This window comes from Pseudorasbora parva, chromosome 6 (genome assembly GCF_024679245.1).
Source record: "Pseudorasbora parva isolate DD20220531a chromosome 6, ASM2467924v1, whole genome shotgun sequence".
Classification (NCBI taxonomy): Eukaryota; Metazoa; Chordata; class Actinopteri; order Cypriniformes; family Gobionidae; genus Pseudorasbora; species Pseudorasbora parva.
This window is the reverse complement of record NC_090177.1, coordinates 2,293,405-2,309,982: the sequence shown is the minus strand read 5'-3', so window position 1 is coordinate 2,309,982 and position 16,578 is coordinate 2,293,405. Positions and strand designations below refer to the sequence as shown.

Here is a 16,578-nt window from a genome sequence, read left to right as displayed (position 1 = left end):
TTTGTTCGAGTCAACACAAAGCTTCTTCCAGAAACGTAAAAGTTTGTTCGAGTGGACGCAAAGTTTCTTCTGAGAATGGAAAAGTTTGTTCGATTTGACACAAAGTTTCTTCTGTGATAGCAAAAGTTTGTTCGAGTGAATGCAAAGTTTCTTCCGGGAACGCAAAAGTTTATTCGAGTAAACGCAAAGTTTCTTCCGGGATCGCAAAATTTTGTTTGATTGAACGGCAAGTTTCTTGTGGGAATGCAAAAGTTTGTTCGAGTGAACGCAAAGTTTCTTGAGGAAAGTTTGTTTGAGTGAACGCAAAGTTTCTTCCAGGAATACAAACTTTTGCATTCCCGGAAGAAACTTTGCGTTTACTCAAACAATCTTTTGCGATCACAGAAGAAACTTTGCGTTTACTCAAACAAACGTTTGCATTCCTGGACGAAACTTTGCGTTAAATCGAACAAATTGCATTCGAATGCAACGTAAAATGAACGTTAAAAAAAATGAACGTAAAAGTTTGTTCGAGTCAACACAAAGCTTCTTCCAGGAACGTAAAAGTTTGTTCGAGTGGACGCAAAGTTTCTTCTGAGAATGGAAAAGTTTGTTCGATTGGACACAAAGTTTCTTCCGGGAATGCAAAAGTTTGTTTGAGTAAACGCAAAGTTTCTTCTGTGATAGCAAAAGTTTGTTCGAGTGAATGCAAAGTTTCTTCTGTGATAGCAAAAGTTTGTTCAAATGAATGCAAAGTTTCTTCCGGGAATGCAAAAGTTTGTTTGAGTAAACGCAAAGTTTCTTCTGTGATAGCAAAAGTTTGTTCGAGTGAATGCAAAGTTTCTTCCGGGAATGCAAAAGTTTGTTCGATTTAACGCAAAGTTTCTTCTTTGATCGCAAAAGTTTGTTCGAGTAAACGCAAAGTTTCTTCCGGGAATGGAAAAGTTTGTTCGAGTGGACGCAAAGTTTCTTCTGTGATCGCAAAAGTTTGTTCGAGTAAACGCAAAGTTTCTTCCGGGAATGGAAAAGTTTGTTCGAGTGGACGCAAAGTTTCTTCCGGGAACGCAAAAGTTTGTTCAAGTCAACGCAAAGTTTCTTCCGGGAACGCAAAAGTTTGTTCGAGTCAACGCAAAGTTTCTTCCGGGAACGCAAAAGTTTGTTCGAGTCAACGCAAAGTTTCTTCCGGGATCGCAAAATTTTGTTTGATTGAACGGCAAGTTTCTTGTGGGAATGCAAAAGTTTGTTCGTGTGAACGCAAAGTTTCTTCCAGGAACGTAAAAGTTTGTTCGAGTCAACGCAAAGTTTCTTCCGGGAATGGAAAAGTTTGTTCGAGTGGACACAAAGTTTCTTCCGGGAATGGAAAAGTTTGTTCGAGTGGACACAAAGTTTCTTCCGGGAATGGAAAAGTTTGTTCGAGTGGACACAAAGTTTCTTCCGGGAATGGAAAAGTTTGTTCGAGTGGACACAAAGTTTCTTCCGGGAATGGAAAAGTTTGTTTGAGTGAATGCAAAGTTTCTTCCGGGAATGCAAAAGTTTGTTCGATTTAACGCAAAGTTTCTTCTGTGATCGCAAAAGTTTGTTCGAGTAAACGCAAAATTTCTTCCGGGAATGGAAAAGTTTGTTCGAGTGGACGCAAAGTTTCTTCTGAGAATGGAAAAGTTTGTTCGATTGGACACAAAGCTTCTTCCGGGAATGGAAAAGTTTGTTCGAGTCAACGCAAAGTTTCTTCCGGGATCGCAAAAGTTTGTTCGAGTAAACGCAAAATTTCTTCCGGGAATGGAAAAGTTTGTTCAAGTGGACGCAAAGTTTCTTCCGGGAATGGAAAAGTTTGTTCTAGTGGACAAAAAAATGTTCTTCCGGGAATGGAAAAGTTTGTTCGAGTGGACGCAAAGTTTCTTCCAGGAATGCAAAAGTTGGTTTGATTTAACGCAAAGTTTCGTCCGGGAATGCAAACGTTTGTTTGAGTAAACGCAAAGTTTCTTCTGTGATTGCAAAAGTTTGTTCGAGTGGACGCAAAGTTTCTTCTGTGATTGCAAAAGTTTGTTCGAGTGGACGCAAAGTTTCTTCTGTGATTGCAAAAGTTTGTTCGAGTGGACGCAAAGTTTCTTCTGTGATTGCAAAAGTTTGTTCGAGTGAATGCAAAGTTTCTTCCGGGAATGGAAAAGATTGTTCGAGTGGACACAAAGTTTCTTCCGGGAATGGAAAAGTTTGTTCGAGTGGACGCAAAGTTTCTTCCAGGAATGCAAAAGTTTGTTTGATTTAACGCAAAGTTTCGTCCGGGAATGCAAAAGTTTGTTTGAGTAAACGCAAAGTTTCTTCTGTGATTGCAAAAGTTTGTTCGAGTGGACGCAAAGTTTCTTCTGTGATTGCAAAAGTTTGTTTGAGTAAACGCAAAGTTTCTTCCGGGAATGCAAAAGTTTGTTCGATTTAACGCAAAATTTCTTCTGGGAATGCAAAAGTTTGTTGACAGACATTTTTTTTCAAGCAAACAGAAATGTTTTTGCAAGCGAACTCAAAGTTTGTAAGGAAAATGCATTGAAATAAAGGCCTATATATTTCCTCCATCACCATGACACTTAAGGGGCTCCATATGTTCCTCTCTTGTAAGTCTCTTTGGACAAAAGCATCTGCTAAATGTAAATGTAAACTTCTTTCACAATAAGATCTGCACAATTTGTTTATAAGCCTTCAGTAATTCACATTGATTGCAATGCATCTGCCAGCATGAGTGCCAATCATATATTACAGCTCAAATAAAAGCATTATTATACACACAAACGGCTTTTAATGCCAGTAAATGTTTTATGGGTTTGCTCGTTGCTCACGGCGCCTTTCGTCCTCCATCACTCTTTCTCTGTGTGTTTATTTCCAACCTACATAGACTTTCACACAGTGTCAGTTTCATATTAGCAGTAAAATATGCACACTGGCAGATCAGTGTTTGCGTGGAAACAAAAATATAAATCGGAAGGAAAACAAACGGTCAAAAGAAAAAACAAAAAATAAGAATCGATTTAAAACTGGAAGATTATGAAAGACTGTTGCTTTAGGCTTTTATCTGTTTCTTAAATCAGAAGAAAGTTGATTTTTCATTAAAAGCCAACAGCGATGGAAGTATAAGTATCACTTTACATAAAGTGTGATATGAAATATAGCAAATCTTGGCTGTGTGATGAAGGTATTAAGATACTGTAAACATTAACATCATGATTTCACTTTACTTTATTTGTTTATGTCCCCGAGGGGCCAATTTGCTTTGCAACTAGACCTGCACACAAACAGTTTCCAAACATTACAGCACACAAACATTAAAAAACACCTAAAAAACAACACAACACAGGACTACAGCAGCCCAAAATTCAACCTACTCCCCAAAAATCCTCCCATACCAGAATTTAACAAAGTAAATGAATGTTTATACCGATTGCTTCTAACACTAGGAGATCTGAATCCTCGTCCAGAAGGTAGGAGATTAAATTCAGACTGTAATGGATGCAAGGAATTTGTTAAAATGAATTCAGCTTTTCTTACGACCTGATAATTATACAAGTCAGTACACTGCAAAAAATGCTTTTCTTGCTTAGTATTTTTGTCTTGTTTCCAGTCAAAATATCTAAACATTCTTACATTAAGAAACATTCACTAGACAAGTACAAATTATGGTCTTGTTTTGGGAAAAAATTACTCAAAATAAAGAGAGTTTTTGCTTAAAATAAGCTAAATATTTTATTATTTAGCTTATTTTAAACAAAAACTCTCTTCATTTTGAGTAATTTTCCCCCAAAACAAGACAATTACTTTTGCTTGTCTAGTAAATACTTCTTGTTTTAAGAATTTTTGGATGTTTAGACTAGAAACAAGACAAAAATACTAAGCAAGAAAATAATTTTTTTTCCAGTGCAAATAACACACTGCAGCTTTAAAGGCATAGCTGAGTCCGTGCAGAGGTTAAGAGGTCAAAGGTCAGGTGAAGGTGAAGAGGTGAGCGTATACCTTGAGCATTTGAGTGCTCTTCTGTCGACAGCACCGCCGCACATGCTGACAGGAGGAGGACGAGGATTCTCCTGTGGGAAAAAAGACAGCAAAGACTTGTAATTTATAGCCTGACGTGGTCATATTCTAGTCAGAATATGAGTCTGATGCTCCATTGGGCTGTGATCATGGGGCGTGTTTCAACCCAACCAGGAAAGACCTCGATTGGACAGACCGACAACCAATCAGAGCAGCAGAGCGACGCATAACGTTAGTTGTCAAATGTCAACAGAACTCAACTGCACTGTGTTGCCAAGTCTGCGGTTTCCCCGCCGGTTGTTTTTCATGTCCACGGGTTGAAGCGACCTCAATTATGGGATATATAGAACCAGGAATGCCTATTTTAGCAGCAACCATGTCAAAATAACACACATTTAGCCCCCAAACGCCATTTTTTCCCGGAGAACCCCTCGAGAAGCTATTGGGCTTGTTTTGGGCTTGTTTTGTTCTTAACATTGTCATTATAAGTGAATACTGTCACTTTAAAAGATCTTCCGCTGTCGCACATGATGAAGTCGCAGTTACAAAACTTACAAAACACGTCTGTTCCCCACCTGCTCCTCTTCAGAAAATTAAATTTGCTGTCCCACTGATCCTGGTATTTACACGAGGGTTTGGGTTTATTGGCAGGAGTGCCTTCCGTCTCTATCGTTAGTTACGTCCATCATCCGTCTCTGTTTTGTTTTTCCCCGCGTTGTTACTCGTCGTCATCTGACCTCACACACTATAACCTCGCGACAACGGCCACCTGTAGGCTACTGCAGAGGGCAGTTATCGCGAGGCTAGTTACAGAGCTCAGATTGGAAATGTTTTTTTGTTTTTTTACTCCGGTATTATTATTTTTTAATAACGCAGGTTAAAATACGGGAGATTTACGGGAAATTACGAATACGGGAAGACGGCGGGAAAGAAGGGTAAAATACGGGACTTTCCCGGCCAAAACGGGATACTTGACAGGTATGGTGTAAATATAAGCACAGCTCTGAGCATGCTAATGCAGATAATCTAGTGGTAGAAAAGCAATACTACACATAAAACAGCATTTAAGAGTGTCACAGAATGCATTAAGCAATCTACACGTCCTGTAATTATCCTGTCAACGAGAGGAGCTGGACACAAAAACGCAGAAATGGATTCGCCATCACTTCAGAAAGAGTGAGCGACTACAGTATTTGTAGGTTTATATAAAAATAAAAAATTGAGTCACAAACAATTTGATAACCAGAATTTTCATAATTGACCAGGAACACCGGATGCTCAATGGGAATGGCTCAGTGGTTTGATGGCTCAAGGGGGCGCTAAAGACATGAGAGAGACAGATCCGTTTGTTTGATAAAACATAGAGAAACCAAAGGTGTAGCACATCAAATGAACGATTAACATGCGCCACAATGAAACATTCTGCTTGAAAAGTGCATGTTTCTTTAATGAATGACATTTGGTTTCACGTTTTGGTTGGTATATAAAATAAATTCAACAGCGTTCTCAAATTGTGGCTTTTTAGAGGCACTTTACACACTTAAATATAAAGATTCTTTACTGGCATTGATGGCTCCATGACGAACCTTTGGAATATTTGGAAAGCTTGGAAGGAAAAGGTTTTAAAGGAACCAAACATGGTTCTTCTAAGCCATCGCTGTGAACCATTTTATGCTAAAATGGTCCTTTGTGTTAAAAGTAAGTGATAATAAAGTGACTGAAAATACTGATGATAGTTACAGATAAAAAAAATGTGGGAACAGTAAGACATACTGTTGAGAGTTACAGATAAAAAAAGAAAAAAAGAAAAGGTGGGAACAGTGAAAAAAACGGTTGATAATTACAGATTAAAAAATGTGGGAACAGTAAATAAAAAACTGTTGACAGTTACAGTTTTTTTTTTTAATCTGGGAAGAGTAAAAAAAAATACTGTTGGCAGTAACAGATAAAAAATGTGGTAACAGTAAAAAAGACTGTTGACAGTTACACAGATTTAAAAAACAAAAAGGCGGGAACAGTGAAAATACTGTTGACAGTTACACAGATTTAAAAACCAAAAAGGCGGGAACAGTGAAAATACTGTTGACAGTTACACAGATTTAAAAACCAAAAAGGCAGGAACAGTTAAAATACTGTTGACAGCTATACATTTAAAAACAAAAAGGCGGGAACAGTGAAAATACTGTTGACAGTTACACAGATTTAAAAACCAAAAAGGCAGGAACAGTTAAAATACTGTTGACAGCTATACATTTAAAAACAAAAAGGCGGGAACAGTGAAAATACTGTTGACAGTTACACAGATTTAAAAACCAAAAAGGCAGGAACAGTTAAAATACTGTTGACAGCTATACATTTAAAAACAAAAAGGCGGGAACAGTGAAAATACTGTTGACAGTTACAGATTTTTTTTTAAAAGGTGGACTTTTTTTTTTTTTTTTACATCTGTTACTGTCAAAAGTATTTTCAAAGCCGCCTGCCTCCTATTTTTCTGGAGCTCAACCATCAAACTACACAGACTGTCAAAACACTCTCTAAAAGAGCTTGATATCCTTAAACTGCAGTTGGTCAAACTAGTTCTTGAGACTGTTAACAAGTTTTAGGAACCGAAGATTCGTCAACTTCAGAAACATTACCTTCGTACAGGACAGTCGCTTATATAATCCTCGCAGAGAAGAATGTGGAGTCAGAGAAACCATCGTTCATCCTGTCACAGTGTTGAGATACTTTCCTCATAACCCTTAAACAAGCAGGCCTGAGGGAAGTCTATCCAGTAATCATAACTAACGCTAACCCTGAGAGCTTCCAGCCTCCACCTGATCTGCCGACAGAACTCAACATATTCCTCTGAACACACCTTAAAACACAATCAGTGGCTTTTTCTCTTCAACAAAGTGCCCGTTTTCTGCATTTTAACCTCTCGGCTACTCTAGATTACTCTTAAAACCCAACTTTTGGTCATTTTCTGTGATGAATGGCTTGTAATGTTCCTCATCTGTAAATCTACTTTGGATAAAAGCATCTGCTAAATGTTCTCAGGAAACATACATGTAAGGAAAATACATGTATTTATTTATCAACGTTTTAAATTCCCTACATGCAGAGGGAATAACGCAATTTAGTCATAAAAACAGAATTTACTCTATACCGTGGAATATCATTCCCAGAATTTGGATGAAAAAGTAAGACTATTGTCTGTGATTATTAAAGTATGCTCATAGCTCTTCACCACATCCAGGCAAAATAAAAGTTTGAAGAAATTGACAGAAATATATTACTATTTTACAGTAGAATGGACAACATTGAATTTGAGAGGGGGAATAAAACAGATTCCATAAAGCCATACAAATATCATTTTTGATGGACTCTTAATTAAACTACAATTCACTACAACCCGCCACAATAAAAGTTCTGTTTAACTTGAAAGAAATCGATTACTATTATATTACTAATATATTTTTATTATATAATAAAATTAGGGCCAGGACTTTAACACATTAATTAAGATTAACTACGCAAAAAAATAAATAACAATTTTAACCACATTTATTTTTGCACTGCGGAACGTTTTTCAATGAATGAGTTTCGACGGACCGATTATACTGGAACACCAACTAGCGTTGAACGAAGAAGCTGATGAGACCACTATTCTTGGCCCCGTGGATGGGAAATTTTGCATTAAAAAACAAAAGGATGGAAGCGTCGACAAGAGCATGGTTGTGTGCAAGCTACTTATCAAACAGTGGCCAAAGCAACAGAGAGATTTATTTTTCACATTGGAAGAATAGGGACTGAGGCCAATCACTGGAATATTTTTTATTTTAAATGGTACACTTTATGTTGAACTATGTATTATGATGTTGATGCAACTGGCACTTTATGTTGAATTTATTGTTTTGTCCAAGGTTAGTGAGAGTTTGACTTAGTCTGTTATGGCCTCTGAAGCAACAGCGAGATGTTTTCTAATATTCAGGGTTTCCAATGTTCTGAATGTACTTGAAAGTATTGTGTTTTACTTAAAAAAAACTGTTTACTGAAGGTCTTCCTATCTATATATAGGCTCTCTGAATTTCTGAAATTTACTGTATTTCTAAATATGCTTTTGCTACACTTAATGGTCTGCTGGACTGAAATAAATAAACAATATTTTGTGGATTAAGCTTATGTATTCAGTCATTATTCAATGATATACTAAAAATCCATGTGAAAAATTACTTCTCACTGTTCTCAGGTCAAATGTTTGTATGCAATTACAATGCGATTAATTTCGATTAATTAATTACAAAGCCTCTAATTAATTAGATTTATTTTTTCAATTGAGTTCCGGCCCTAAATAAATTGTAATTCTCAAAGAAATTACAACAATAATAATAATAGTTGATTACAACAGTATTTTTAAAGAATATCCCATACCTTTTTTTATCCATGTTTTAATTTATATGGTAAACTTTGCTAGCCAGACCCACATCAAGATGTTTGGTCTGGAAACTCCCCATTGTCGGCTCAATCCGAGGGGCGGATAAACGGCTGTCTTTCAAACTCCCTCTGCACGCGATAGGATAGCGCTACACCAACCAGAGCAACGACGGTGAAGCAGAGCTCGCTGACAGATTAAACATTCGCCGTATCCGGTCGGCTAAACTCTGAACACATCTTCCCTTTTTAAGAATGACTTCAGTGCCGTTCTTTTTCCTTTTCTCAGAGAAAAGCTAAACTCAAGTCTTCCAGAGTCGCGCTCAAAGCTGATTCGACAGACCGCCGCCGTTCGCCAGTTTCTGTGTTTACTAGAAGCACGCAAACGCAACTCGGCCGTCGTCATTATGGCCCCGCCCACCGACTCTATACACGATGTGATTGGGCCGTCCAGATTGTGAGGAATACAGCTCAGAAGGGTATTGAGAGTTCCTAGACGACACTTGCGGGCAGATTAAATTTGCTGCCGCTAGGGTGCGTCTAGATTTCTAGGCTAAACTGTGCACTTTGTTTGGCAAAAATTAAAAGGTGTTGTTCAATTATAATTTGATTTCATTAAAAAAAAAAAGAAAAAAAATTTGTTTAAGTTTTCTGCATTCATTTGATTACCATAGTTTTTTTAATAATACATTTGTATTAAATCATAAAACATATAATCCAGAAAAATGTAATATGCCCTAAAACTTAATACATTGTTTTATGAATTGATTAGATATCCTTTTCAATTATTATTTTGGGAAAAATTATGGGAAATTGATACAATTTAATAATTTCTTTATACTTTTTTTTAATGAAATCAATTGAGTAGACATCCTTTTCGATGATTAATTTGGGGGGGGGGGGCTGTTACAGTTTTATATTTTTTTATATTTTTTTATGAAATCAATTGATTAGACATCTTTTTTGATCAATAAAATGTAATAAAACTATTAAAAATGTGATCAAATAAACTGGCCCTACACTCTCAGAAAAAAAGGTGCAGTGCTGTCACTGGTACATACCCCTAAATGGTACATATTAGTACCTTATTGGTTTTGTACCTTAGGGTACCGCGCCAGTGACAGCAATGTACCTTTTTTTCTGACAGTGTAGTTGTATCTGCTGATTTGATTGGTCAGCCTGATTGGTTGGTTAAACGTATTTGTTTTCCCACATTTCTTTTTGAAATGATGGTACAGCAAACGCAGGAGAGGATGGTGTGACATTCCATGGCAGAAGAAAAGACAACAATAAAAAAACAGCGGAGGAGGCTGAATCTAAACAAGAGTTTGAGGCGACTGGCCATGTGGTAAAGCAGCAACTGTGTGATTTACAGGACACCAACATCTCAATCCTGAACATCATGATCTTTCAATCCAAATCAACCTCTGTAATGTTTTACTCGCACTTCTACACTTCTATTTTCAATTCGAGCAACAGCAAAACAGCCAGGAAGTCACTCAAAAATGTAAATCAGCTTGTGAGGGTGTGGCAAATGCAGATCTTTCTGAATCCCACCGCTTGCATAAGTTAAAGGGTTAGTTCACCCAAAAATTATCTGGACAGATCAGATAATTGTGTCATTAATTCCTCCTGTGGTTGGCCAGCCGTCAGACCTCCGCTCATCTTCACACACAGATGAAGATATTAGTGTTGAAATCCGATGGCTCAGAAAGGCCTTCATTGACACCAATGTCATTTCCTCTCTCAAGACCCATAAAGGCACTAAAGACGTCGTTACAAAGCCCATCTCACTACAGCGGCTCTACAATCATTGATGAAGAGGCCAGAATAGAGTTAGTGCGCAAAAACACTAAATAACGACTTATATAGTGATGGCTGATTTCAGAACAAAGCATCGAACCGTTATGAGTCAGTGAATCGATTCATGATTCGGATCGACAAAGTCACGTGATTTCAGCACTTTGACACACGATCTGAATGTGTGTCAAAGTGCTGAACGATCATGAAACGATTCACTGAATCATAACGGTTCAAAGCTTTGTTCATCTGTGTCTGACGGTCTGTGTCTGAGGTCTGACGGCTGTCCAACGACATTAGTGTAAGTAATTATTGACAGGATTTACATTTTTGGGTGAACTAACCCTTTAAGCTCGCATCGGTCTGTGGCCGTGCCAGATCTAGAGCTGTGTTCTCAGCATACAGAGCAGACTCGGGCTCACTGATCGGCTGCCAATATTTCCTCCTGTTGGCGTGGGTTTCTCACACCTGCGACTGCATTACTGAAGCGCTGTTCTGGTCACGCTGCTCTTTTAAGCAGGATGAAGAATGATAGGCAAACAAAACAATGCCAAAGACACGGTCCAACTCTCTTTCACAAACTTTCTTTTTTTTTTTTGTCTACACAAGCTTGGATCAAGAACAAGAGGAACTAAAGTCGGTAATAGAAAACTCAGAGCCTTGAAGCAACACAACTAATCATGTCATTTCCATGGTTATTATTATCACAAAATAAATCCCAAGTCCTGATCGGCCTGCTGGGGTTTATTTTCACAGTAATGACTTCAACTCGTCTACTGTACGGATATATAACGACATGGTGAATGCTAGCATAACACCTATGAACTCCTGAACACGTCTGAATAATGACTCTTTCCTTGAATCTAGCTTTGATCTGCTTCCAGGTTGGAGGATGTGCAGCGACAATGAATGCATTAAACGTGCATCAACACTCACCTACCAAATGCAAACTATGCATGAATAAGATACTACGGTGATGACAAAAATAGTACATTTATGACCGAATGAAAGCGGCTGCATTGGTTTCAAGCTCATGAAGGTCATTTTTAGCTTTCAAGTCACAGTTTGCACACTTTTTGCCCAATGAATGGGTTCCAGATTGAACGCTTATTTTGACAAATGCAAACTATGCATTAAAAAGTGACTTTGGTAATGTCAAAAATGCTATTTAATATGACCAAATCGAACAGATTGCATTGGTTTCAAGATTATTAGGTCATTTTTAGATGTTAAATCAAGGTTTGCACACTTTTTGACAATTTAATTGGCTCTAGGTTGGAGGATAAATGAATGCATTAAACGTGCATCAACGATCAAACAAACGCAGACTATGAATTAATAAGCGACTGCGGTAATGTCAAAAATTGATTTATAATAACCGAATCAAACGGATAGCATTGGTTTCAAGCTCATGAAAGTCATTTTTAGCTTTCAAGTCACAGTTTGCACACTTTTTGCCCAATAAATGGCTTCCAGATTGAACGCTTATTTTGACAAATGCAAACTATGCATTAAAAAGTGACTTCGGTAATGTCAAAAATGTTATTTATTATGACAAAATCAAACAGATAGCATTGGTTTCAAGCTTATGAAGTCATTTTTAGCTGTCAAGTAGGGGTTTGCACACTTTTTGACCAGTGAATTGGCTCTAGGTTGGAGGATGAATGCATTAACATGCATCAGTGCTCATGTATATGCATGATTAAGAGACTGCATCAATGAATAAAAAATAGTATTTATTATGACTGAATCAAATAGATTGCATTGGTTTCAAGCTCATGATGGTCATTTTTAGATGTCAAATCAAGGTTTGCACACTTTTTGACAGATTAATTGGCTCTAGGTTGGAGGATGAATGAATGCATTAAACGTGCATCAACGCTAATTAAACAAACGCAGACTATGAATTAATAAGTGAATGCGGTAATCTCAAAAATCTATTTATTATGACCAAATCAAATGGATTGCATTGGTTTCTACCTCATGAAAGTCATTTTTAGCTGTCAAGTCAGGGTTTACTCACTGTTAGTGGTGGATGGGTGGTGGATGAACTGCAGTAATGACAAAATTGTTATTGATCGTGATTGAATCAAACAAATTTCACTGGGTTCAAGCTCATGACGGTCATATTCAGTTGTCAGGTCAGTGTTCTCACACCTTTTGCCAATGAATTTCCAAGAGTTTTCCCGCTATTCATGATAAGACATGAAAAGAGATAAACAATTATACTGAACATAGCATGCAAACGTCTCCAGTAAGACCCTCAACAGACTGATGTTGAATATATGCACTTTGAATATTTCCATGACCAAAGCAGCCTGGTCAGGTAGAAACACGAAAGCCACTAAACGTGTAACTAGCACTAATACTTGATGTAATATCTGTGCTTTATGGTGTGCAAGACGGCAGTCAGGTGCATGTGTGGATTTGTTGGGATTTCATTGAGTCAGGAACGGCTGTCCAGATGTTAGAGGTCAATCCTCATCTCCATGAGGAATGTTGCTGCTGTTGTGTGTTGGTTTGGAGACTTCAACTAACAGCGCACAGTAAAACTACTCATATTTCACTGTCCCTTCAGCCAAATCTACACTTAATGAACCAGTTACAGATGATAAAGGCAAAGAAATAAGCCAGTAAATCACACACTTACTAAGTTAATTTTTATCTTGATTCTAGTCCAAACATCTAAAAATTCTTAAAACAAGAAGTATTTAGTAGACAAGCAAAAGTAATTGTCTTGTTTTGGGAAAAATAAGCTTAAAATTAGCTAAATAATTTGCCAATTGGGTTAGCAAGATAGTCTTAATTCAATTTTTTTTTCTTACCCCATTGGCAAATTATTTATCTTATTTTAAGCAAAAACTCTCTTAATTTTGAGTTATTTTTCCCCAAAACAAGACAATTACTTTTGCTTGTCTAGTAAATGTTTCTTAATGTAATATTTTGTTGATATTTAGACTAGAAACAAGACAAAAATACTAAGAAAAGCATTTTTGCAGTGCAAAGCCTTCTCTCATCTGGTGCAAATTTGCTCCAAAAAGAAGGAGGAATTTAACCCCGGATCAACATATGGAAAATACAGCAGCAGACTGAAAATCCCAATTGATTTGTGATCATTTTCAAGTCTGTCATAACTCAAACCGGCGTCAGTAAAGATGGACTTGCGGTCAAAAATGTATTTAAAAAGTTTGCACAACACGCTAATAAATGCAAATCGTTTTAGCATCGTTAACGCGCAAAATAACGCATTGTTTTCGTTACTTAAAATGCTCTGCAGAAGCTGAGGCATGGCGGGTCTCCTGAAGCCCCCGAGATTGAGAGTTACTCACGTTGTCGTTGTGGGAGAAACGTGTCCACTCCTTGTCCGTTGAGCTCCTAAATGCATTTGTATGCATTTGTCCAAGCAGCAGTTTTCAACGCGAAAACAGAATTCCACAGCAGAAGAAACCACCGGCTCATGAGACCAGATCGTGCCTGATCTGCAGCTTCCACATCACAGTCCGTGTCCGCGAGCAGGCGCGCATATGGAGAGCTTCACGGCGATCAGATCTCAGACATCAAGCGCGCTGGGAAGCACGATTGGGATACAGTGAGTTTATTGAGAGAGCAGATCAGAAGATCCGTATTAAACCTGACTGAGAAAGAGAGAGTGGGGAGGGAGAAAGAGAGAGAGAGAGAGAGAGAGAGAGAGAGAGAGAGAGAGAGAGAGAGAGAGAGAGAGAGAGAGAGAGAGAGAGAGAGAGAGAGAGAGAGAGAGAGAGAGAGAGAGAGAGAGAGAGAGAGAGAGAGAGAGAGAGAGAGAGAGAGAGAGATTGAGCGAGCTCCGGGCTCTGCGCTCCGCATGTGTCTGGACTTGTTCGGTTCGGCGCATCTCCAGCTCTCTGCTCGGTGTTGTATTTCACTCATTACTGCGTGACATCATCCATCCGATCTGTCCGTTCATTTACAACACATCAGCCTGAAAGTGACTCTAGACTTTAAAGGGTTAGTTCATCCAAAAATTACATTTTTAAAGGGTTAAAAAATAAAACTAAAAGGTTAGTTCATCCAAAAATAAAATTTCCGAGAGCGTATTCACACTATACTGTCCATGTCCAGAAAGGGAATAAAAACATCATCACAGTAGTCCATATGAGACATCAGTGGGTTAATTAGAGTCTCTTGAAGCATCCAAAATACATTTGGGTCCAAAAATAACAAAAACTACGACTTTATTCAGCATTGGCTTCTCTTCCGCGTTTGTGTTCAATCCTCAAATAAAGATTCAAACGGTTATGAATCAGCGAATTGATTCATGATTCGGATCGCCAATGTCACTTGGCGTCCGAAACCTGGAAAATTTGGCCCGATTTTGAGTCGCCGACAGGTTTTGGGAAATCGCCGACAAATGCCCGAGATCATCGGCAAATCGGTGCTCGTGCACGCGAGTGACAATCACGCAGTATGAATGATCAAAGACGCGATCAGAGAGAATCGCCGACGAGTCGCCGACGCCGGTGAGATATTTGGCATGCTAAATATCTGGAGCTGTCGGCGATTCAAACTCCTGCTGTGTGAACTGCGTTCTGACTGAAAATTACACCGACAGCCAATGAGAGAGTGAGATACAGGGCAGCGGGAGGTTCAGGGAGGAGTTATAGAGCAGAATATCAGTATTTTAATAGATATATTTACAATTATATCAAACAGAAACAAAGGCCAAACATTTGCACATCCAGCCACAGCAGCAGCACATTAAATAATTATTTATTTACCTCAAACTGTCTTTGCAGAACACAATCCTGGCTCCCTCTGTCTCTCCAACAATTTCTTCCGCCATAATCTTTTTTCTTTTTCTCCACAAATCAGCGCACATACAATTTGAAGCAAACTTTGTGCAGTTTATCATTTTTAATAACAATTCCAAGTCTCGCGCGAGAACTCCGGTCTGACGCACGTGTGATCTCGCGTTGTTTACCTGTCACATCGCACGTGTGTTTGGGAAACGTAGTTTGCACACATAGACAGTAAAAGAAATGGACAGAGCGATCCCATTGACGTCAACGGCGAAAGAATGAAGTCAACCTAGGGGCACTCACTTCCTGATGGCTGAGCGAACTGCGCAGGCTCAGACTGAGCTTGAGGACGTAGATGTGACGTGAGCCTCCTGTCTGACAGCTGTAGGTCTTCTAGTAGTTGTGGAAAGTGAAAGCTGAATCACGTTGGTTAAATGTTTTCTCCCGTTGCTTTTGGCTCACTATGGGCTTCTCCTCATTCTTCCCCCTTGACTTTATCAGACTTTATGTCTCCACGTCCCCCCGACTGCCTCATAGACAGTAAAAGATTGCCTGCGAGCGTCTCCTCAGGTCTATACGGTAATTTCTCAACAGTGCGACAGGGTCGCGTTGGTTATGACCAAGCGGCAACCTCCCGCGATCTCTCTTGAAGCCAATACGGAAGTAATGTAAACTGTAATTCCTTAACTGGCCACTAGAAGCAGGCTCCAGAAGGAGCAGAATCTCATTGAGCCCCATATTAAAATTCTCAACTTTAAAGCAGAAAAAAACATGTTTACAGCCTGGTACAAATTGTGGTTTTGGCTTATTATGCTAATTTTGATCTTCATGACAACTCTGAGGGGGGTGAATTTTTTTATAACTCATTCGTTTACGTTATATAAAGCCTTAAGGTTCTGCATAATTAAGGGCGTGGTTACAAGTGGATAGCCATTTATCTGCCGTCTATAGTTATTGCGTCACCTCAGCTCCGCGCACATCCCGCCTTTTTGCCCATTTTCTGTTATCCAAGAGTGACAATAAGTTGCATGTTTTTTATGCTCTGTGTCCAGACAGAAAAAGTGCCGTTTACTAAACGATTGATTGAGACAGACAAAATTACAGAAATCACTATATCATATACTGAGGTTATAGAGTAGGGGTAAGACGCATGGCATCCAGTTTTGACGCATGTCGCGAGCATATGTTCGAATCCGCCTTTTGCCACACTCGCTTTCCCCATCACATATCAGATCAGAAAGGTATTTATTTTCAATAAAAAAAATAGATAATATTAGAAAAGGGGAAATAAAGCGTTTAACATGTGTTTAATAATAAGTTTCTTAATAAGTTTCTAGGTTAAGGGGTAGTCAAGGTAAACAGACATGTGCTGAATTAGAGACGATAAAAGTGAGTGGGTCCAATATCATTGGTCTTAAAAAGTGGGTGGGTCTTGTCCCACACACACACAATGGTTCCGACGCCCATGCCTGAGATACCTTCATCTGATCGATTTTTGAAGGCAGCATACATATATCCTTCGCTGCCTTTGATATCCCACAATCCTGTGCTTTCCATTCAGTGACAGTTGAGCTTGGAAAATAAGATGGCGTCTGAAAGT

At 38.5% G+C, this 16,578-nt stretch overlaps 1 protein-coding gene across 1 annotated transcript in view; it reads right to left on the bottom strand.

Moving 5' to 3' along the window:
- The window catches only part of LOC137078211 (collagen alpha-1(XXIV) chain-like), a 247,343-nt gene extending 233,478 nt beyond the window's left edge, over positions 1-13,865 (bottom strand). Inside the window, exons 1-2 of the mRNA XM_067445327.1 lie at positions 13,533-13,865; positions 3,973-4,043 (exon numbers count right to left, since the gene is read on the bottom strand). Of these exons, the coding sequence (XP_067301428.1) occupies positions 3,973-4,043; positions 13,533-13,588 (127 nt within the window). The 5' untranslated portion in view covers positions 13,589-13,865. The remainder of the gene's footprint in view (positions 1-3,972; positions 4,044-13,532) is intronic.
- Positions 13,866-16,578: the final 2,713 nt, after the last annotated feature.